This window comes from Pituophis catenifer, unplaced genomic scaffold (genome assembly GCF_029215685.1).
Source record: "Pituophis catenifer annectens isolate HBS135680 unplaced genomic scaffold, rPitCat1.0.hap2 SCAF_2, whole genome shotgun sequence".
NCBI classification, from domain to species: domain Eukaryota; kingdom Metazoa; phylum Chordata; class Lepidosauria; order Squamata; family Colubridae; genus Pituophis; species Pituophis catenifer.
Window position 1 is genome coordinate 281,531,078 of NW_027256882.1, and position 23,024 is coordinate 281,554,101.

The following is a 23,024-nucleotide window of genomic DNA, read 5'->3' on the forward strand; positions in this document are numbered from 1 at the left end:
CACTTCCACCAGTCACATGATTCCCCCCACAAGCCACGCCTACCCAGCCAGTTATTAGGAGAGAGAACCGGTTGTTAAAAAACACCAGGAACTACAAAACCCTTTTGACATCTTTCTCTCTCCCACCCTCTCTCTCCCTCTCTCTCTGTATCTCTCTGTCTCTGCCCTGGCCACTTCTCCATCCCCCGCCATAGCCCTTCTCAGTCCAGGCGTGACTGGGAGGGGAGGGCGAGGGGCAGGGCCAGCCAGTGGTGGGATCACGCAACAGGGAGCCACAGCAGGGGGCCCAGAGAGCCGCATGTGGCTCCAGAGCCACAGGTTGCTGACACCCGTCCTGGGAGATGTCACTGAATTGATTTTTTATAGCCTACTTTTCCATCCAAGCTGGATGATCAAGGTGGTTTACAGGCAGTAAGAGATCTCCTAAAAGTAGTGGTTCATTGTACAATGAACCATCTTTATGGGACATCATTCCCCCAAGGTACAGTTGGCCTGCATCCTACTGCTTTTCTGAAAGGCCCTAAAAACGTGGTTTCGTGAGCAGATCTGGGGATCACAAATGGAGATGGAGCCGATCAAATGGCTGATTTGATTGTGTTGTTGCTGCTATGGAAGGTGGAAGGGGGGGGGGTTAATAGGTTTTATGGATTTTTAAAACTTTTGAGGCTGTCCAGAGTCACCTACATGTGAATTATATAAATTTGATGAGTGAGTGAGAAAATCAGCAACTCTGTACAACCATCATCTGCTAATTGAAATGTTATCTCTCCCTGCTATGTGCCACAGAGCTACCCATCACACTCCTCAGCAGACATCAATTCCAGTCTTCCTCCAATGTCCACTTTCCATCGCAGTGCCACAACCCATTACAGTGCTTCTTCCTGTACACCTCCGGCAAATGGAACAGAAAGTATAATGGGTGAGTTGTAGGGTTCTTACCGAATTGAAGAAGGCAGATCCTGTCAGTTTCTCCTCATCTGTTATCTGGAGAAAGAGCTTGTGGAGCTAATCAGATATCATAGAAGAAAACTTTGCTTTTCATGTAGTCACAGATTAAAAATAATATTTGGTTGGAGTTCTTGCTATACTGACTGGAAACTCAGGTCAACAAGAGTGTAGGATTAGAATTTGATCTGCGAATAATCCAGCCCCTTTTATTTGCCTGGTCTGATTTTGCTCTCCAAGAAAGTAAACTTGTATTATTAAATTTCATTCTTGGCTGCTATCTCAAAGTTAACTTGCAATCTGGAAAAGGACAGAAACTTGAAGAGAAAATAATTGTTAACTGGTGATATCCTAAGAGAAAATTGCAGACCAAGCAAAAGGAAATTGTCTAGGTGGATATTAAAACAGAAGCACTTGGGAGCAGTTGGTAAGGCACCAGGCTAGAAATTGGGAGACTGTGAGTTCTAGTCCTACCTTCGACATTAAGCCAGCTGGATGACCTTGGAACAGTCACTCTCTCTCAGCTCCAGGAAGAAGGCAAGGGCAAACCATTTCCAAACATTTTGCCAAGATAAGTACAGGGACCGGTCCAGGCAGTCGCCAGAAATCAACACGGACTCGAAGGCATTAAAAAAAAAAATCTGGAAGATATTAACTTAAGCGATGCTTCAGTCTATGCAAAGTATTTTCTGTGTGTTTTCAAAGATTCAGAGCCTTTAAGCAGCCACTTACTAAGAAAGATTTAATGTAGCATATGCTAAAGATTAGTCCAGAAGATCTGCCTCATTCATGTATTAATCCCACTTTCTACTCTCACTTTAAATGACATTTTTGAATTGCAAGATACATAGCAGTATGTGGCTTTTTTAGTGGGAACATGATGTGCGCCTTCCCTTGAAGCCTTGGTTTTACTGTGATTTTATTATGGGAACAGTCACATAATACTGCACTTAATTTTTTTACTAGTGTGTTAAGCTTCCAGTGCAGTGGGGTGCTAAACTGTCATATGGCACAAGAGGGACATGAATTTTATCCTGCTGTGTCAGTACATCTTATCTGAGGAAAATATCAAATTGGCTCAATTTTTCTATTTCCCGAATGTACTTGTTGCTCCTATTCAAGTTAGAGACTGGTGAACAGGCTGAATGTTGTATTTATTAATTGAGAGTAATCCTCTATTTTATTTTATTTTTTGTTTGGTATAGCTAGCTCTAGATTGCAAAACCATTATATTCCTGCCAGTGAAGACTGTGAAGCACGTATAGGACAATTTTTATGTAACCTTGGCATATACAAAAGATTTCATACAATTATAAAAAGGGCATCCACAAACAAATCCATTAATGCAGATGATTATTTAGACATTATGCCAGAAACATGGGGATTATAATTATTGTAATATCACCTTTATAATTTCACCCTTATGAAAATAGTTGCATTTAACATTCTGGTATAGGGGTGGGGTGGTTTTTTTGGTACATTTAAAAGGATGGGATTAATTATTAGCTCCCTCATGCTATGGGTTTGATGATGTTATTTGAGTTGGACAGAACACAAGGCTTGAGGTCTCACCATTAGTTCATAAAGGTAAAGTCTTTGAGTTGAGCTCTGTTTCTGATGAGTTCATAGACAAATGCACACAGTTTTCTTGACCCCCCACACCGTTGGCATTATGTGTGGATCACAATGGGATCACTCAAATGATGTTTGAATTATCTTATGCAAAGCCATCTGCTAGCTTTGCATGTTACATGAAGCAGTGTAGTTGAATGTAGTCTGGAATCACAGGAGAAAGGGGCTTTTTCCCAGAGGGCAAAGAGGCAGAGGGCTTGGAATGTCTGGTGGATAGGAAGAGAACAAGGTCAGACACTCCCAAGCAGTTCACAGAATATACTTATGGCAGATAATTGCTTTAGTTTGGCAAGATTATGTTTGTAGGCCAGCAACAATAAAGGAAATACCGTATTTTTCAGAGTATAAGACGCACTTTAGTTTTTGGGGAGGAAAATAAGAAAAAGAAATTCTGCGTCTGCCTACCAGCATCCATCAGTATTCATCTGGCTAGCGTCCTTAGCAAACAGCCTGGTCAGCTTCAGCACATTAGCCTGATTCAGCACGAGCAGCTGATTGGCGGGTAGATCAGCCTCTCGGAATACCCCCAGTCAGCTGTTCCCAGAGGTGAACTTTAGTAACAGGTTCGGTGGTTGTGAGCGAACGCACTAGCTACGCTCACACGAGTCTCATTGAGGCAGATACGCAGCTTCAAAAATGCAGCTAATCATCACAGGGCACTCCAGTGAGTACAGCAGGTGAAGCGTACTTTTCTGGGTTGCCATTTTGGCCTCTGTGCCTTGCTTTTTCACCCTCCAAAAGCTCTGTTTGAGAGGACGTGCGGAGGCCGGCAGGTGGGCAGGGCTACATTCAGTGTATAAGACACACCCAAATTTTCACCCTCTTTGGGGGGGGGGAGTGTGTCTTATACTCTGAAAAATACGGTACTCAGAAGTAACTCCATGTGTTGTTCTTGGTTCTGAAAAGTGGGATGTGAAATTTATTTATTTCCTTAATCGATAATATCTTATGTTTTGTACTGGAGCTCAAGGCAGCACCCCCTCCCCCCTCATATTTTTCCTCACAATATCAATTCTATAAAGTCAGATATTCCCAGTGAGAGATTATTTCAGATTTTCAGAATGACTTATTTGGAATAATTTTGATCCAAGTTTTAAGCAGGCAATGGAGATGGCTTTGAAGAAGGGGTTCAAAAACTGTTGTGCAAACCTCTGCTTAGCCCAGATAGGCAGGTGGGGGTGAGGGGAAAAGCTCAAGATCATCATGTTTGGTTTCTCCTTTAGTATAAGAGGAGATCAAGTAAATCTCAATTGGGATTTCAATATTCTGTTGTTGTACCTTCTAATGATAATAATTCTAATAATTCTTGTGGCCTTTGCTTCCTGATGTTATTTGCCTCAAAGGACTGACAATAAGACATCTGGCTTCCTCAGCATGATTAAATATAGGATAGAGGCAATGAGTAAGTCTTTACTTTGAGGTGGACACAATATAGAATTGTGCTGATTTCAGTCTCCCATCTCTATACGTTTGAAGGCAGTTGAATAAGGGCGTCTGTTCTTTAGACAAAAGAGAATGGCAAAATAAAACAGATTTTAGGGTGCTTTGCAGTTCTCTTCTTGTAAAATGCTAGGTTAATACTGTACAAAGACCCACTGCTCTGTATCTCACTCACCACAGAAAGAAGACTAGATTGAAATAGCTTGCAACAAAAACATTTTGAACATGAAATATGAGAGGTATGTTTGAGATGTAAGAAATCCACCATAATTAATAATAGTAATGCTAATTACAATTTGTATAACTCACCCTTAAAATGCAGCTGAATTATGGAAATGGGCGCAGCGTATGGAAAACAGATTTATTTTCTTGTCTTCATGTATTTTTTTGTTTTCTTTTGTTTTTGGGTTTGTTTTTCAGCAAACAGAGGAAGCGGAGCAGCCGGAAGTTCACAGACAGGCGATGCTCTGGGGAAAGCACTTGCATCTGTAAGAAAGGATTTGCTTTGGATGATTTGAGTACATGAACTTGGGTTGGAATCAATAACCAAATATGCACAAATCTATCGTGGCCAGTTAAAATAATTTAGAATAAAAACATGTTAAGATTCAATACATAGCTCTGGAAAATCTAGATAATTCGAGATAAATTCTTAATTGCAGGCTGTGCTTTATAGTTTTCCATTCACTTGGAAATCATAAGAAGCAACGTGATTTAGTAGCCAAGCCCATCCTATAGTGGTTTCCTTGTCTCATTTGAATCCTAAACCATATTTAAATCAATTTTACTTACGGGTGGTCCTCACCAGGGGTGAAATGCTCCCGGTTCGGACCAGATCGCCCGATCCGGTAGCGATGGCGGCAGGTAGTTCGGAGAACCGGTAGCAAAAATCCCTGCCCCCCCCCCATGCCCAGCTGAGCCATGCAATCATCAGAGGCTTTTTTTTTTACCTTTAAAAGCATTTTTCCTACAACCTCTTCAGCCGAAAAAATGCTTTTAAAAGTTAAAAAAAAAAAGCTTTTGATGATCACACGGCTCAGCTGGGATCATTTTAAAGGCTTTTAAAAGCATTTTTTTCTCCAACCTCTTAAGGTTGTAGAAAAAATGCTTTTAAAAGGAAAAAAAAAAGTTGGCCACACCCACCCACTCTCATTACCCCACCACCAAGCCACACCCACAGAACCGGTAGTAACAAATTTTACATTTCACCACTGGTCCTCATGTTACGACTGTAATGCCCATCGTGGTCATAACAGTCGTAAAGTGGGTCATTTAGCAAACTCTTCCATCATAAAGCAAACCCATTGTTTACTTTGGCATGTTTTTGTGAAAAAACAATGCTGGTTTTCTGCAAAGCCACTGTGAAACAGGCCACATGATACTGCAAACAGGCATAAATGCAGACAGGTTGCTCAGCACCCAAAATGCAGTCACACGACTGGGGGAGCAGGTACCATCAGAACTTCAGATCCAGGTCATAAGTCCTCTTTTTCAGGGCAGTCAAAGGGTTGCTAAGGGACTAGTCATAAGTCATGGACTACCTGTATGTATTTTCATCCAAAGAATGCTGGGAGTTTATATCATGTAAGGATGTTAAACTTTCTGATTCAGATGCATATTTTACATCATAGAAACAGGTTGTAAAGTTCTTTGGGACAAAGCCACGACCATATTTAATCTGGATAGATAGAATAATTTGAATAGCTCCATCAAATATGAGTTGCTGTACATTTATGTTAGAGACTGGATGGGCAGTATTCAAAAGTTATCCCTATCTCAATGCCAAATTGCTTCAACTGTGTCTTTCAAATCTCCCGTTAGTAAAGGGGAGTAAATCTCACTGAGGTGGGATAGGATTTTGAATTTTGAATTTCCCTTTTTAGCCTTAAAAGCCTTTGGGCAGCTCCCTAGTTTGAGGAACCTGCTTTTTTATGCATAGTTCCTTGGAGATAATAATCCACCCATGTGGGTAAGGGACCAAGCTTATGAATCTTTTCCATAGAATTACCACTTCCTGGTGGGATGGTGAATCTGTAATCAGAAACTGTATCATCATTCCCAGTTCACATCTTTCAATAATTTGGATGATATACTATCTGCTTAGGCGCTACACATGGGAAAGCAGACTCCCAGAAGTCAGGGTAAAAAGATCAAAGGGTCTCTCAATCTGTTTTGCTGCAGTGATTGATATTTAAAAGCCAGCCTTGACTTCCAGTTGCCACCCATTCTATTTATTTCCCATCTCCAATTTAGGTAAGGATCCATTAAGTATATCGTGTTTCCCCGAAAATAAGACCCTGTCTTATATTTTTTTTTAACCTTGAAATAGGTGCTTGGCCTTATTGCCATGCACTCAAAAGGCTGATTGGGCTTATTATCAGGGGATGTCTTATTTTGGGGGAAACAGGGTATATACAGTGCATTTCTACAAATTAAAACTTACGTTGACTTTTAAATGAACTCTCACTGTAATGTATTTTCTGGGCAGAGTGGGGTTCCAATGAGTTCTCATGAGAATTTATGTTTTCCGTGTCCAGCTAACATATGTTACAAAGACAAAAATTAGCACAACTCCCAAATAATGGATACAGTACAAAATCTACTTTAACTGGTGCCTGGAGGCATTGGTTAACTGAGATGATCAAGGGGTTAATTAATTTAATTGCCTTTGCAGAACCCTAAGGAAAAGTTCACGAGCCCAACTTAAATAGTGGCCAATATGAATTCCCAGCATGGTCTGCTTTGATAATTTGACAAGATAAGAGTCTAATGATGTTTATGATTTCTAATCAGGTCCCAAATGATCACAGAAGTTTTATCTATTCAGGGTATTAAGTAGATAAACCCTTGAGAATCTTAACTAAGAATTCTAATATACTTACTCAGCCATGTATATGCAGTTGTACAAACCAGTCAGGATTATTTTTTCCATCATCTATTTTGTAGAGTTTGCTTTAATAAGTATTTTTCACTATTCTATATGTCAATATTTTCTTCTCCAAAACTTTTATTCCTATAATAATTTAAGATGTTTAGCTTAAATTGAAGTAATATTCTGTTTTCCCCCCTCCATTTATATATACAGTATGCATATTTTAGAACTGTAGAATCTACTATGATAATTAAATCTAAGAGATTTAAAAAAAAACCTCCCACAAGTTGCCCTTCATCACAACTACCGGTATCTTATTTCTTCATAATGTTTTTTGTCTTAGTGGTTTCATATTCTTCATAGCATCTTTTTCATCTTATGAGTCATAAGTATAAGTTTATTTATAATGAATAGTGCCAATCCTCTGTCTGTATCCATTCCAAGTGACTTTAGATTAATTCTGTATCATCTTTTAAAGATTTACTCTCCAGATCATACCAACAACAGCTTTTCATCAAATCCTTCAACTCCTGTTGGTTCACCCCCTTCTCTCTCAGGTATAGTGGTTAAAATTATATTTTACCAAGTAGTTAATTTATGAAATAGCAAGAAAATCTTTAAAATAATGGTTTTAAACTTGATCAGAAAGTTCAGTTGTCTAAGAAACCATTTCAGACTGCCAACTATTCAACATTTCGGAGCTTAATACCGGTAGTAAAATAAAAGTATTGCATGAAGATCTCTAGGAAGGTCTTAGAAAGTCTTATGTCCTACTGTACAATTGTGTAAACTGGTTCCAGGGAGCAGGCTAATATGTTCAGGTATGCTTTATAACTCAAGGCTGAGCTTGCATAGTAAACAACCCTGATGCTTGAACACTCAAATTGGTTTCTGAACATCCCATATGTAGACCATTTATTTTGTTTTCTGAATCCACACATTAATGGCATGGACATTACACAGTAGTTTAATCAACACATGCAGAAAGAAGAATTTAAGAATTATTGCAAATGCAACAATATGCAATTATTGCAACAACAATAGGCAACTATTATTATTACTTCCCCCAAAGGTTTAAGGAAATAGAATATAAAATACATTGGGTTGGACCTAACATTAGTCAATACATTTATCAGTTTGTCATGACACAGAAATTTTAATTGGTTTAATCTGAATATATATATAAGTCTGAATCTATTACTTCTTCCAAGCTCTTCCTTTTGAGGAAATATGAATTGCTAAAAGGAAAGTGAGACTATTTCTAATACATGGTCTCTTCTTCCATTATTAAGTTCTTCCTATATCATCATCCAACCTGTTCCAAGGGTGATCTCATGGCAAAAACAAAGCATTCCTACATGGTACTGGAGAATAAATGCCAAGGTTAAAGAGGTTGAATATTTAATTCATGAGTAAGCAAGACTTTAGGGATTTAGCAGGCAGCCATAACATCGTGTACACTACATTTTCCAATCTAGCAAGCTCACAGCCTTACTTCCTGCAGTTCAGACAGGCAGGAAGAGGGGAGTTACTATCAGTTTTTATCTTATCAGCAAAAAGAATACCAATTGAAGTTCAAGACAGAAAAGTCTGTCTTGTGTCTGGAAAACATTTCAATTTCATGCAGCAAAGTTTATATGGCTGAGGGAATGATTGTGTGCATATGCTAACGTGTATATATATATGTGTGTGTGTGTGTATGCATCATAAATAAATAGAGAAGAAAAGAAAAATATCCTAAGGCTATCTAAGTTAAACAGTTATTCCATAGGACATATTTAATGTCAACAATGTAATATCTTGACAGCAGAGATTGAGATGAACTGTTCTGTCCGTTTCCAAAATGATGCTATTTTTGTTATTATCCCAGAGTGATAAACCTTCATCTAAGAACTAAAAGGACCTGTGGATGGTTAATCCCTTAATTTCAATTTGAAAGTTAATATTTTGCTTTCATGTATGTTAATCTTGCTCAAGCAGGAATTATGATGTGTTGGAACAACAGGGTGTGGCTATTGATTGGCTAGGAATGTTGGGAATTGTAGTCAACTACAGGACCCCAAGTTAAAGAAGACTGATATATGTCCCAGTGATTCTTCTTGATGAAAAAAGACCATCAATGGGCTAGGAAAAAGTCTTCTGTCTTCATAGTTATTCAGTATTAGCAGGGGTGGGCTGCTGGGGGTTTGCAGGGGTTCGGGAGAACCTCTAGCTAAGATTCTGTGCAGGTCGGAGAACCCCCAAATCCCACTCCTGGCTGGCCCCACCCACCCCTTCCAGGAGTCCCCATGCAGCCTGTTTTGGATGCAGGTAAGTGCAGGGCACGCACAGAGCCTCAGGGAAGGCGGAAAATGGGCCTACCAGAAGTTCGGGCCCGTTTCCAGCCTCCAGAGGGCCTCCGGAACCTGGGAGGCTGTTTTCGCCCTCCCGGAGGCTTGAGAAAAGTCTCCGGAGCCCGGGGAGGACAAAAATGCCCCCCCTCACTGTAGTGCAGGAGGCCAATTAGGCCACGCCCACCATGGCCACATTCACCCAGCAACCGGGCAGAGAATTCTTAGCTAAAATTTTTGAAGCCCATCCCTGAGTATTAGTGAATTATTTTACCATACACAGAAATATCTTTTCCAATATCTAAATGATTATACTTCATGAACATATTCTGTAAGAAGAGAGTTTTCAAAACTCTACCTGATCCTAAAAAGCTAATATATTATACTATTGACACTTGTATTTTATTCTTTTTTAAAAAAGTAATAAATATGATGTTAGTTCATAGTTCATAAAAGTCTTAAATAAAACAGAAGAGGAAACAACCTCTATCAATTACAAGAATTTAGAGTTTACATTTTTAGAACCCTTGTAGGCAAAATGCTTTAGCTAATACATTCAATGCAAACATTTAAGCAAAAACTACACTGCATGCAGACCAATAGACCAGCCAACAAACCTGCCATAGATTTTTCTCTGATAATAATAAATGAAAATTATTGAGAATGCCTTCTGCTATGGTTATGCTAGCAGCATCTTGCTACAATTCTTTTATATTTATTTTTTAAAAAATAGGAATTTCCACTTGCTTTCTGATGCACAACTGCAAAATAGATGAAATCTTATATGCTGGCATGCAATTTGGAGACATGATGTGGCTTCTGGGTGGGGCTGCATAATAAATATTTGTTTTCAAAGTTCTGCACAAGAGATGTGGTTTAATATGACTGCTGGGAAATCTTATGTACATATCTACGGTATTATTCAGTGTCTTTGAAAAGACATTTTGTTTGCATAGTTCCAATTGTAACTCCCATTTTACTATTAGCAGGAACAGCTGTTTGGTCTAGAAATGGAGGGCAAGCATCATCATCTCCCAATTATGAAGGTCCCTTACATTCTTTGGTATGTTTTTCGATGGGGAACTACTACCTGTTAATATCTTATTGCTGTCTACTTCTCTTTCTTATCCATTTTTCTAACAGAGCACAACACTAATTAGTGCACTCTTTTCCTGATCCTTTCAAATAGGAGATCCACCCATAAAGCACAACAGATTTCTATATACACTTTTTCATAAGCTAATCAGCAATGCTAAATATCTATGGAGATTCTCAGTCACAGTTGACCTGGATAACTGAGAATCTCGGTAGACATTTAGCTAATCAACAATGATTATGTAGTAAAATGCCATGCATGGAAATAGGGCATATGCTGCCTAATATGAACTCTGTAAGGTTGGAATCCATATATGTAGAAGAAAAACAACAAGAAGATAAAACTTTAAGTTTGCTTAAAAAGCAAAATCAAGGAGTAGCCTAATCAGGGAATATAAATATAGTATTTTTTTTGGGGGGGGGGAGTGGGGGACTTTCTTAGATTGCCTTGCTTAGCGAAGAAGATGATCAAGCCTTAACTGTATATGGAAAAAAAAGATAACATAATAAGCTATTCCTAATATTTATTTCATGAACGCGATAGCTCAATGGCTAAGACGCTGAATTTGTTGATCGAAAGGTCAGCAGTTCAACGGTTCAAATCCCTAGTGCCGCGTAACGGAGTAAGCTCCTGTTACTTGTTCCAGCTTCTGCCAACCTAGCAGTTCGAAAGCACGTTAAAAAAAATGCAACTAGAAAAATAGGGACCACCTTTAGTGGGAAGGTAAGAGCGTTCCATGTGCCTTTAGCATTTAGTCATGCCGGCCACATGACCACAGAGACGTCTTCGGGCAGCGCTGGCTCTTCAGCTTTGAAACGGAGTTGAGCACCGCCCCCTAGAGTTGGGAACGACTAGCACATATGTGCGAGGGGAACCTTTACCTAATATTTATTTCATCAGTTTCAATCTGTTACGTATATGAGTAATGTGCATGCCCTGTAACATTCTCAATATCTTTTATAACCATAGAGGAGATAATGTACTGCTGTTATGGAGAGCATCTTAGCCAGGGGTGAAATGTAAAATTTCCTACTACCGGTTCTGTGGGCGTGGCTTGGTGGAGGGGTGTAATGTGACTGGGTGGGTGTGGCCAACTTTTTTTTTTTATTTTAACTTTTCAAAGCGTTCTTTCTGCAAATGCAAAAAAATGCTTTGAAAAGCCTCTGCTGATCAGGAACACAGCTGGGATCGTCAAAGCCTTTTCAAAGCATTTTTTAAACCACCTCTTCCGCTGAATAGGTTGCAGAAAAAAATGCTTTGAAAAGTCTCTCTGACGATCAGGCAACTCAACTGGGATGTCAGAGAGACTTTTAAGGCATTTTTTTCTGCAACCTCTTCCGGGGAAGAGGTGGTTTTAAAAAATGCTTTGAAAAGGCTCTGACGATCCCAGCTGTGTTGCCTGATCGTCAGAGAGACTTTTCAAAGCATTTTTTAAACCACCTCTTCCCCGGAAGAGGTTGCAGAAAAAATGCTTTGAAAAGCCTCTGAGATCCCAGCTGAGCCGTGCGATCATCAGAGGCTTTTTTTTTTACTTTTAAAAGCATTTTTTCGGTGGAAGAAGTTGTAGAAAAAATGCTTTTAAAAGTAAAAAAAAAAAAAACCTCTGATGATCATGAGGCTCAGCTGGGCATGATGAGGGTGGGGGATGCAGGGATTTTTGCTACCAGTTCTCCGAACCTACCGCCACCATCGCTACTGGATCGGGCGATCCGGTCCGAACCAGGAGCATTTCACCCCTGATCTTAGCCTATATCAGTTCATCGAACTATATCAGTCTATGTAAACTATATTCTGCTACCCAGTGATATTTCCAAAACATCAGTATAACAGCCAATACCAATGGTAATATTTCTGGCAAGAGATAACCTTGTATTGGTGTTTTTCAGCTATGTATGCCCATCAAAAGTGCCAAGACTGCCTGTTAGAGCCTGTGGGCTTAATTAAAAATTCAACTTCAGTTCGAATGTTGGGTTCCAGAATGAAGTCATGGCAAGAAGAGAGAACACCTATTTCCCTAGGTTAATGATAGTAGCTTGTTATTGGCTTCTTCCCCATAAGTCTTGTAGTACAATTATAAACATTCAAAACTGGCCAAAATGAAATGAATAATGCCTTCAATGTAAACCTACTATACAAAGAGTCACTCAGCTAGTGTCGTGACAAAAGATGCCTTAGATTTGACTTCCTCAAAGAATACGTTTCCACAAATGCCCCCAATGCCATGTGAGAAAATATTTTTGAAGCGAGAGAAAGTTAGAAGCTTCAGTTGTACAATGGTCCTAATATAGAAGCCACATTCAAAATAAGAAAGGAACATCACCATTTCCATTAAGTGAAAATTAAGTAGTGTTTTTTCCACTGAGCATTGCGTAATATATTAAATAAGTATGTTGACACCAGTCTTTTTTCCCATGTGGTTTCAGTAAGAATGATGTAGCCACTTCAGAAACATTCTTGAGAATTGTATAATGAAGAATTTTGGCAGAATATAACCAGACACACTGCTTTACCTTATATCATCTTAAATCTCGCCCTTAAAGAAAAAATGCCCGCCATAATTCTTTGCACTTTAAATAATCAGAAAATTATTGGTGATTTCAAGGGACTGTTTCTTAAAAAACCCTATGAGGGTTTGTTTGTATCGTAGACAAGGTTAGATAACCAGTGTTTCTTAACCTTAGGAACTTTAAGATGGGTGGACTTCAATTCACAGAATTCCCCAGCCAGCAATGTACTCATTTAACCTATTTAAATTGCTCTGATGTTCTGAAACCTGTTTAAATGTCTGTGCTGTAAATGAATAAAATACTGTATTTTTTCCTTATTCTTGTATTGGAATATATGTCCGAATGCAGGCTATTTTTGATCATAGAATTCCACATATCAATTTTCACAGCTCCAGTTAAAACAGTGAGAAGTAAATAAGCCGTGGATAAGAAGTTAGCATACAGAAATAATTTAATAGGTCATGGCAATTTGATATTTCTGACGCAAAATATTTCAGGATCCCAGGGCAACAAATGTCTTGTAAATGTTATGTTCATGAGGAGTCAGTGAACCTGTTTTGCCCATGAAAATGAAAACAGAATTTTTTTTATATGTTTTATTGATACATTTTTCTTTTATAAACATAAAAAATTCCATGCCTATTTGAACAGTGTGTTGTCTGGGCACCATTAATTTTAATTAAGTATAACAACAATAACCATAATCATACTAGTAATCTTAATACACGTCAATATTTTTAAAATGTTAAATATTATTTAATATTAAAACTGTATTAAAATAATAATACAGTTAGTTTATCCATCTTACAAAATTTTCAATACATATTTTTCTGATCTTTTTTGATTCTGGAAAACAAAATCTTCATAGAATCTTAGCAGGCTAGTTTTGGGGTGTCAGTTGTTTCATTTACAGTGTTTTGGTGAGCAAAGGAAAAAAATATATAAGCAAAATACTCTTAATAAATCTGTTTCTGAAGCAGATTCAGAAACAGCCCAGCTACAAGCAATCGTATTCGGCTTCCACTGCCTGACACATAACAGTAGCAGTGAAAAAAAATATGTGATTCACCATTTATGTGATTTCTGCCCAAAAATAAGGCAATCTATTTCTGATGCTCTCTTATTTTTTTTTTTTCATAAACTATCAGCAAAGCCGAATTGAAGACCGCTTGGAAAGACTGGATGATGCTATTCATGTTCTCCGGAACCATGCAGTGGGACCTTCAACTGCCATGCCTGGTAGTCATAGTGACCTCCATAGCTTAATAGGCCCTTCTCATAATGGAGCTATGGGAGGCCTTGGATCAGGATACGGGACAGGCCTTCTTTCAGCCAATAGACATTCACTAATGGTAAGCCATAAAGATTCAACACTATGGATTTCTTTTTTTTAAAAAAAAAAATGTTAAATAATGCATGATTGGGATGTTTAAGCTTTTTTTTTTTTTAAACTAAGCTTTTAATTCCAGTACAATTTAGTGTTGCAGAAATGAAAGGCAGTGTAATACTCCATGACAAAGCAAGCTACCTTTATTATTTCTATTGCATAAGCAATCATTACTGTTCTGCAGTGTATGTTAAAATGCATCTCTTGGCTTCTCTTGTATTGGTGATGGGTTTTTTGTTTTGTTTTTAGTTATAGAATTTATCATGCTTAGAATACGTTCAGCCCATGCTTTTAAAGAATCTGCTTAGCAAGAAGCTGCTAATCTGTTGCATTAGGTCTTCCTAAAATCTATCTCTGAAATATTTTTAGCTGAAATATATTTGGCTTCTTTCTATGTCTGGCGCAAATACGAGATGGGGAAAAATGAAAAAGAATATCCTTAGGTATGTTTCTAGAATTAACCTATCAGCTGAAGTCTGCAAATGGTGGGGAAAGTATGGCATTGGATGGAGCTTAGTCCCCATCCATGAAAGAAGAGAAGAGGAAAAAGTAGGTATCGGCCTTCCCAGGCAGCCTAGACCAGTGGTCTGCACTCAAAGAGCTATTTGGACCCGTTTCCCACAGAAAAGAAAACACAGGGAACCACAAAACTTGGGTGGGTGTGGCCAACTCGACGTCACTCACTTCCACCAGTCACCCCCCCCCAGCCACGCCTACCCAGCCAGTCATTAGGGCAGAGAACTGGTTGTTAAAAAACACCAGGAACCACAAAACCCTTTTGACATCTCTCACCCTCCCACCCTCTCTCCCCCTCTCTCTCTGTATCTCTCTATGTCTCTCTCTCTCGCCCTCTTCTCAGGCCAGGCGTGACTAGGAGTGGAGGGCGAGGGGCGGGGCCAGCCAGTGGTGGGATCACCCAACAGGGAGCCACAGCAGAGGACCCAAAGAGCCGCATGCGGCTCCAGAGCCACAGGTTGCTGACACCCAGCCTAGACCATAAGATCAGTTAAGTCTCATCTATTATAAGGTTGCATTTACAGAACCTTGTAAGTCTGAAAGTACAAATCTCCCACCGTCGCTTTTACAGACTGAGGAAAATAGAGAGGTTTCTTTCTGAGTTTTTTTTCACTGCCCTTTATGCAACCTCAGGATAGGCCTCCTTTTATCTGATCATTCCCGAGACAGCATCTCTTTCTCCTTCTTCCCAAGATCATTCCACACATCATTCCAATATGTTATCACCTAGGACAGTGATGGTGAACCTTTTAGGCCTGAGTGCCCAAATTGCGCACGTGCATGCCCAACTGAGAGGTGTGCATGCATGCACGAACATGTGTGCATGCGCACGTGCAAGCGGAAACGTGCACAAATGTGCAGTAGAGACCCAAAGACCAGCTGACCGGCGGGAGGCAGGGCATCCCAACACCAGCAGCACGACAAGAGGTAAAATCTTTTTCTTTCGTGAGCTGTTTCATGGTTTGCAGGGAAACAGAAGCTCACGAAAGAAACACCATGGAGATCTGATTGGGGCAATGGCACACGTGCCAGCAGAGAGAGCTTTGGGTCAGTGGTGGGTTCCTCCCGATTCGGTCCAGTTCGGCCGAGCCGGTAGCAGTGATGATATGACGTCACCGAACCGGTTCTCCCCCCACCCGCCCCTCCCACCCCCCCACACCGCCCACGTTATTCTTACCTTTTATTTGGTCCCACCCCCAATCTATTGCTGCCTCCTGAGTCCCAGCTGATGACTAGAGGGAAAAAAACTGTTTAAACTCTTGCCGCGGGGCTTCAAAGGGCCGTCCTACAGCTGATCAGTGTTAAAAGCAAACAAATGAGTCGGGTCGTAAGTGCGAGGACTGGTCGTAAGTGCGAGGACCTTCCAGAAATGACTCTGACCAGCTAGCCACGCCCACCTAGTCACATGACCTCCAAGCCACACCCACAAAATAAGCCATGCCCACAGAATCGGTAGTAAAAAAATTTAGAATCCACCCCTGCTTTGGGTGCCATCTTTGGCATGCATGTCATAGGTTCGCCATTACGGGACTAGGGTCTTGAGAGGAAGACTTCCTATCTTATTGACTGCAAAAGTAATATAGAGATTACACTGTTGGATTAGAACTTCTGAATTTCAGATTCAAGTCTATACCCAGCCATGGAAGCTCAGTGGGCTCAGCGCTCTTTCTTGGCCTAATCTACCTCAAGGGCAATTGGGGGGAGGGATATCTGCACTTTGGAAACATGAATCTCAACCACACATATATCCTTGTGAACCAGTTAACATTGGTTCTCTTTGCACCAAACTGGAACAGGTTTTGTCCCTACGTGTTAAACTAATGTCTGAATTAGAGATGTCCTAGTGTGCAGGACTAAGGCATTGTTCTTCCTTACCACTGCTTTTCATTCATGATTTGTTCTTCTTTGTCAAGCAATTTCACTGATCACATTGCCATGTATCCAAATTATGCCTGAACATTTAAACCTGCCTCAGTTATATAGGAGCTGCTCAGAGAAAGCTTTGGTTTGGGATAATATCTAAACATCCAATCTATCAGTCCAGAGCAGAATGTTTAAGAAACCTAAAATCTCTCTTATCCTTTCTTGCAACCTTCACTTAATCTCCTAAAGCCATCTTAATTTCTTTTTTAGAATAATTGGATTGAAACGGTGGGTTACAAAACTGGCATGTGCATCAATTGTTTGTGTTGGAATAGCAAGTTATATAATGTTGATTATTTATTTCACCTTTTCACTTTTCGAACTAGCATGCTATATTTGAATTCAGCTAACATGTATTCTTGCAAACAGCGTTATGAGTAAGACAGGATAGATAATCTTAAAAATAGGTAATTCGATATAATCTGTGTATCTGTAGTACACGTAAAAATCAGCTTCCCCTTCAACATTGCTTCTTAGAGTTTCGGTTATGGAAATAACCTGCCTAATTTATTTGGATGATAAATACCTGGCAAATTTTAGATGAAAACTTATTCTGATAATTTTAATTTGATTGAGAAATTCCATGGTATACATGTTTTTATATGTCTAAAGAAAGTGAAATAATAACAAAATTATCCTAGTGATCAAGATTTCTGACATAATCTTCATACGATCTCTTTAGAGTGGGATGACATTATTATTGTTATTGTTACTAATTATTGAGCATCTGAGGATAAAAGATTTTGGCTTATTTAAAAACAATCCCAAACAGTTTAGTGCTAGTAACCTAATTACTAGAACTAGGTTAAAACTAAGACTTTTAATCACAATGTAAGATAATAAGGAAGGATATATTAATGTCCACATTTTGTTTAAGTAACCACTGTTTGGAAGCTTATTGAAATAAAGGAAAAAGTACTTTGTGCAATAAAATAAATACCCAAAATAAGACATCCCCTGATAATAAGCCCAATCGGGCTTTTGAGTGCATGTCAGTAAGGCCAAGCACTTATTTCAGGGTTCAAAAAAATATAAGACAGGGTCTTATTTTTGGGAAAACATGGTATGTTGGGTTTGTTTGTTTGTTTGTTTGTTTGTTTGTTTGTTTGTTTGTTTTGGTGGTCTGTTGGTCATGCTGAATAGGAATTCTGGAAATTTAAAGTTCTAACACATTTAGAAATAAGAAATGAGGGGAGGATGTATGGATGTCTCTCTAATGCTTTTCTCAACAAAATGCTGAATATAATCAATTGGTTAATTTATTTATGATACCAATAGGAAACCAACAATTAGAAATCTATCAAAAAAAACCCTATCATGTGCTTGAATGGTTATTCTCAACAACGCAAATAGGTTTGCTATGAATATCTGCTGGGACAATTTGGTGTAGTTACAGGATATATTTTTTTTTTCTATCTGTGAAGTTGATATGTCCCCCACCCCCAAATGTCACTGACCCTGATTGGGGTTGGTTGAGAAAAGTGACTTCTGACCTTTTGTCACATTTACAATTGTTGCAGTATCCCCATGGTCTTATGATCAAAATTTGGATGCTTGGCAAATGTCATGTACTGTACTTTTCAGAGTATAAGACACACTTTCCCCCCTAAAAGAGGGTAGAAATGTTGTTGCATCTTATACATCAAATACAGCCATTTTTGGCCCCCCAAAACCCCGTCCCGCACGTCCTATTTTTGCCAAAAACAGGCCCCCCCCCCTTTTTTTTTTACAAAATCTGGGTCTGCAGAGTGTTTGGGAGGCCTGCAGAGTGCTCCTGGGGGCTGGGGAGGGCAAAAATGCAACACGGGGAGTTTGGAAGGCCAAAAATGGGCCTGTTTTTTTGCAAAACCGGGGCTTGCAGAGGGTTTGGGAGGCCTGCAGAGAGCTCCTGGGGGTTGGGGAGGGCAAAAACGCGATGCATGGGGGGTTGGGGAGGCCAAAATTGGGCCCGTTTTTCACAAAAACAAATGCGCAGAGGGTTTGAAAGGCCTGCAGAGTGCTCCTGGGGGCCGGGGAGGGCAAAAACCTCTTCGAAACCTTGGTGTGTTTTATATTCCGGTGTGTTTTATAGTGCGAAAAATATGATATTTACGACAGTTGCAATGTCCCAGGGTCATGTGATCATCTTCTGTGACCTTCTGACAAGCTAAGTCAATGGGGAAGTGAGATTCACTTAACAACTGTCTTAACAAAGGCAGTAATTCACTTAACAACTGTGGTCAGGTTGTAAAATGGGGCAAAACCCACTTAACAATTGTCTTGCTTAGCAACGGAAATTTTGGGCTCAAATGTAGTTGTACATCGAGGACTAGCTATATAACCTATTGACTCCCAAAATTGCTGCAAGAACCACATATACAAGACGTTCCTAAAGACTTAACAGGCACACAGTCTAACGTCACCTTCGGAATGGAGAGGTATGATGTTCGAGAGGGTGGGAGCCACTATAGAAAAGTCAGGTAATCTGGATCCTGTCAGATGGAACTCATTTGCAGATGGATCCAGAAGATATCTCTTGTGCTGGATCTCTGATGAGATGTAGATTTAATGCAAAGATCAAAATAGAATTGACAAGTTTCATCACATCCAACTGAAAGGATCTTATCTATGCAAAGTTCAACTGGACAAGCTGTAAAAATAATTACCGGGTGTTTATAAGTTGGAACGGTAGAAACAAAAACTGTTTCATTTGATAGAAGAAAAACAAAAAACGGCAGGTAACAAGTTCTATAGCAAGGGTGTCAAACTGGCAGCCCGCGGGTCGGATGCGTCACACGGAGGCCACACCCACCCCAGCTTTGCAAATGGGAAAAATGTCGCAAAGCATCACGTGATGCAGCAAGTTTGACACCCGTGGCCTATAGGATCATTAAGTGCTCTAGTAAGGAAAGAATAATCTACGAAGTGAAACCGTAGAATCCTTAAAAAAAAAAAAAACACCCAGGATGAATTATATTGATATGCTTCATAATGGCACCTGTCTGAAATTGTATTTAATCGCTCACAATCATTACAGGTTTCTAGAATATATGTTTTCAATCTAAATTTGCCCACTTTTAGTCCATTTTAGCTGTTTTTATATATTAAAGATTCTGTCTTGCTGATCATTCCAATCAATTATCTGATTCAGCGGGAATCCTCTGGATAGTTTGTTGGATTCATTTCCCTTTTTTTTGTTTTTCTGAGATAAATAACAAATCTCTTATAAGCAGCATCGTAGAAAACTACAGCTCGTGAGAGAATATAAAACATGTAATAGAGCAGTTTGCATTCTTATTGTTATCTAAATGTCTCTTTAGTCACAGAGAGTTTGCACCTGTTCAATTTCACTGGATATGTAGGCTGGGGAATTCTGAACAAGTATTATCAAAAATAGGAAAGAATGCTGAAGACCCTGCAAAAGGTACCCATTTGATGTATCGCTGTCACCAGAAATTGATATCCTGATATATAGCAATGGAATACTCTCTATGCGTTTAGTTAGCTAAGGTAGGGGTCCCTGACACCCGCCCCCCCAGGCCACAGAAGTGGTGGGCGAGCACTCGTGCACATCCCCACTTGCATGAGCAGTCACACAAAACAATCCTCTCTCCCCACCCACCCACTGCCGGAAGGTTGGACAACTCTGAGATAAGGGGAAAGCTGGAAACATCAAGAAACTATACTTGGAAACAACTGGATGAGTAAATATTGCACTTAACCTTCTGTACTTGTTATTCCAACGTGAGCTTAATTTTCATGGTCCAAAGGTTCCACTTATTGTCCAGCTTTAATAGTTCCAAGTCAGGTTTGGTGATGTATTCAGTCTCCTAAATCATATTAGGATGAAAAACATGAAATTTGGAGGTACTTGTTAATTACATAGCTTTGTTATTAATAACGAGAAGAAAGGACCATTTCCATAAAATGAATTCTGCAGAGATCACCTCTGAAAATTAATCCCTCCCCCAGCAATGCATTATTAAAAGATAAAAGTGGACCATTGATGCTTCTAGTTCATCATTGGGAAAGATACCCATTTTATCCCATCCACCCACCCACCCACACCAAGAATCGAACCATGAATTGAATCATCTATTGTAGGGGTATCAAACTCAAGGCCCGCGGGCCAGATCTGACCTGTGGGGTGCTTAGATCTGGCCTACCCTGGAAACAGTGAAGGACCAGCCTGCGGTGCCTCTGCCAGCAAAAATGGAGCTCATGAGGGCCACGTGTGGCCTGCCCGGGCTCCGTTTTCGGCCACGACAGCCTCCTGCAACTCTCTGCCCCCCCAGCTCCATTTTCACTGGCAGAGGGTTGCAGGAGGCCATCATGGCCGAAAACGGAGCCTTGATGAGTGATGTGGAGCTGGCCATGCTCATTCTGGCTATGCCCCCCCCCAGGTCAAACACAACCCTGATGCAGCCCTCAATGAAATTGAGTTTGACACCCCTGATCTATTGGATATGGACTCTGTTCTGTTGTAGAATGGCTTGAGTGTTCTCCAGTGTTCAGATTGTAATGTACGCTACCTTCGCTGTCATCTATCAATAGATGTATTCAGGGTTCTTGGATATATAGAACTAGAAGCAATGGGGAAATTCTGCCACATATACCATATCACATTCAAATAACACTGCCTTTAATGTAGAAATCTGGCTCTATTAAAAGCCAGATCTGTGACTTGCAACTATTCCTGTATATCTGCTCTCAATCAAGAGAGAAAAGGAGGGTTCCCCCCCTCCTTTCTCCCTCCCTCCCTTTGGTATTCTTTTTTTTTTTTCTTTGCTTTGCTTTGCTTTGCATATGTTAAACTGATGCAACATGCACCCAGGGCATCACTTCAGAGAGAGTTGTTCCATAAATATATACTTTCCTCTTATGTACTTATATGCCAGATGTAGCTGAAGAAAGATTGGAGGCAGGGAAGGGAACCCTAGAAAAGTCTGCTGTGCATATATAGCATTCATGGAAATATCTGACCAAGGAGTTTGACTTCCTCCAAAAACAGAACCGTTATTTGGAGCTTTGGTTTGCTTTGATTGTTGAATGTTGATTACACCACAAATAAAGCACGAAGCTCTATTCCTGTTGAGGATCTCTCCTGCTGTCATAAAATTCATAAAGTAAGAAAGGAGCCAGGGCCAGATTTAGATGAAAAGAGGCCCTAGGCTATTCCACTTATGAGGCCCTTTCACCTATAGTGAAAGTGTAATTTTAATTTTGCTAACAATTTGAATGTAGGCCCCTCTTGATCTTGAGGCCCCTCTTGATCTTGAGGCCCTAGGCTGAAGCCTAGTTAGCTTATAGGAAAATCCGGCCCTGAAAGGAGCATAAAACAAATGAACCCCTAACATGGAAACATCAGGTCCAAAAAGAGATGTTGGAAATTCTTTCTCCCCCACCCAACCCCCCCCCCAAAAAAACCCAAAAACAAACCGTCACCAAAACTGCTTTCTCCTAACAGAGGAGGAAAAAAACCAGGTTCTTGGTCATTCACCAGCAGTGTTCTTCCCTGTCTGAAACTATAACTTGTGAGAAAGCATCAGGGCTGCTGCTGCTATTTTATTTTATTTTTTTTATGGGAAACTGGTCTGAATTTTTGAAGTAAAAACACGAGAACAAAGGAAATAGTTTTTGAGTAGAGTCAGTCTTAAGTTAGCCTTTGACCATTTGATACATTCCATGCTGAAAAGGAAGTGAATGGGGGGGGGGGGGAAATCAAGCAGGACACTGGTAATGTTTTCCACATTTGAATTTTAATACATGAAACAGGCAATAAAATGTTGGCCAGCTGCAATAAATAAAGTAGCAGTGGGAGGTATGGACCGGAAGCTTGTTCAGAATGGCCTGGCGGAGTTTCTTTGCCCACTGTACACCTTCTTCCTTTGTCAGCTGTGGACCTCTTGGTTAGGGGAGGAGAAATATATCAAAAGTACCTTGATTATTATTTTATTTTTTTTTGCCTAGATTATAAATTTACAGAAAGATTTTTTTTTTTTTTTGGTCAAATAACCAACACAAGCCCAACAAAGCCAATTTGCTGTACTTTATTATTGAGTAACAACGACAACAACAACAGGAAAAAAAATACATTAAAGCAGAGGTGTCAATCTTGTGTCGTCACGGCAGCATCACATGATGTATCGGGGATTTTTTTCCCCTCCACTAAATCCGGTGCGGCCAGTGCATGGTGCATCTGGCCTGCGGGCCGGGAGTTTGACAGCCCTGCATTAAAGCGAATAAAAATAATGATGCCTCTGACTTAACCTCCCAAAATTGTACCCAGTGAGAATAGAAAGCAAACATTTGCAAAGGTCTCCCCACCCCACCCCACCCTTTTTTTTTGTCTATCACACACAACCCCACTCTCTTAACATATCTTCTCTTTCGAATT

At 39.8% G+C, this 23,024-nt stretch overlaps 1 protein-coding gene across 3 annotated transcripts in view; it reads left to right on the forward strand.

Annotated features, from left to right (window-relative positions):
* Positions 1–23,024, forward strand: part of TCF4 (transcription factor 4) — a 413,612-nt gene that overhangs the window by 357,336 nt on the left and 33,252 nt on the right. For all 3 annotated transcript variants that reach the window (XM_070938928.1, XM_070938929.1, XM_070938930.1), the window contains 5 exons: positions 787–919; positions 4,438–4,505; positions 7,368–7,446; positions 10,206–10,282; positions 13,971–14,174. In XM_070938928.1, the coding sequence (XP_070795029.1) occupies positions 787–919; positions 4,438–4,505; positions 7,368–7,446; positions 10,206–10,282; positions 13,971–14,174 (561 nt within the window). The remainder of the gene's footprint in view (positions 1–786; positions 920–4,437; positions 4,506–7,367; positions 7,447–10,205; positions 10,283–13,970; positions 14,175–23,024) is intronic.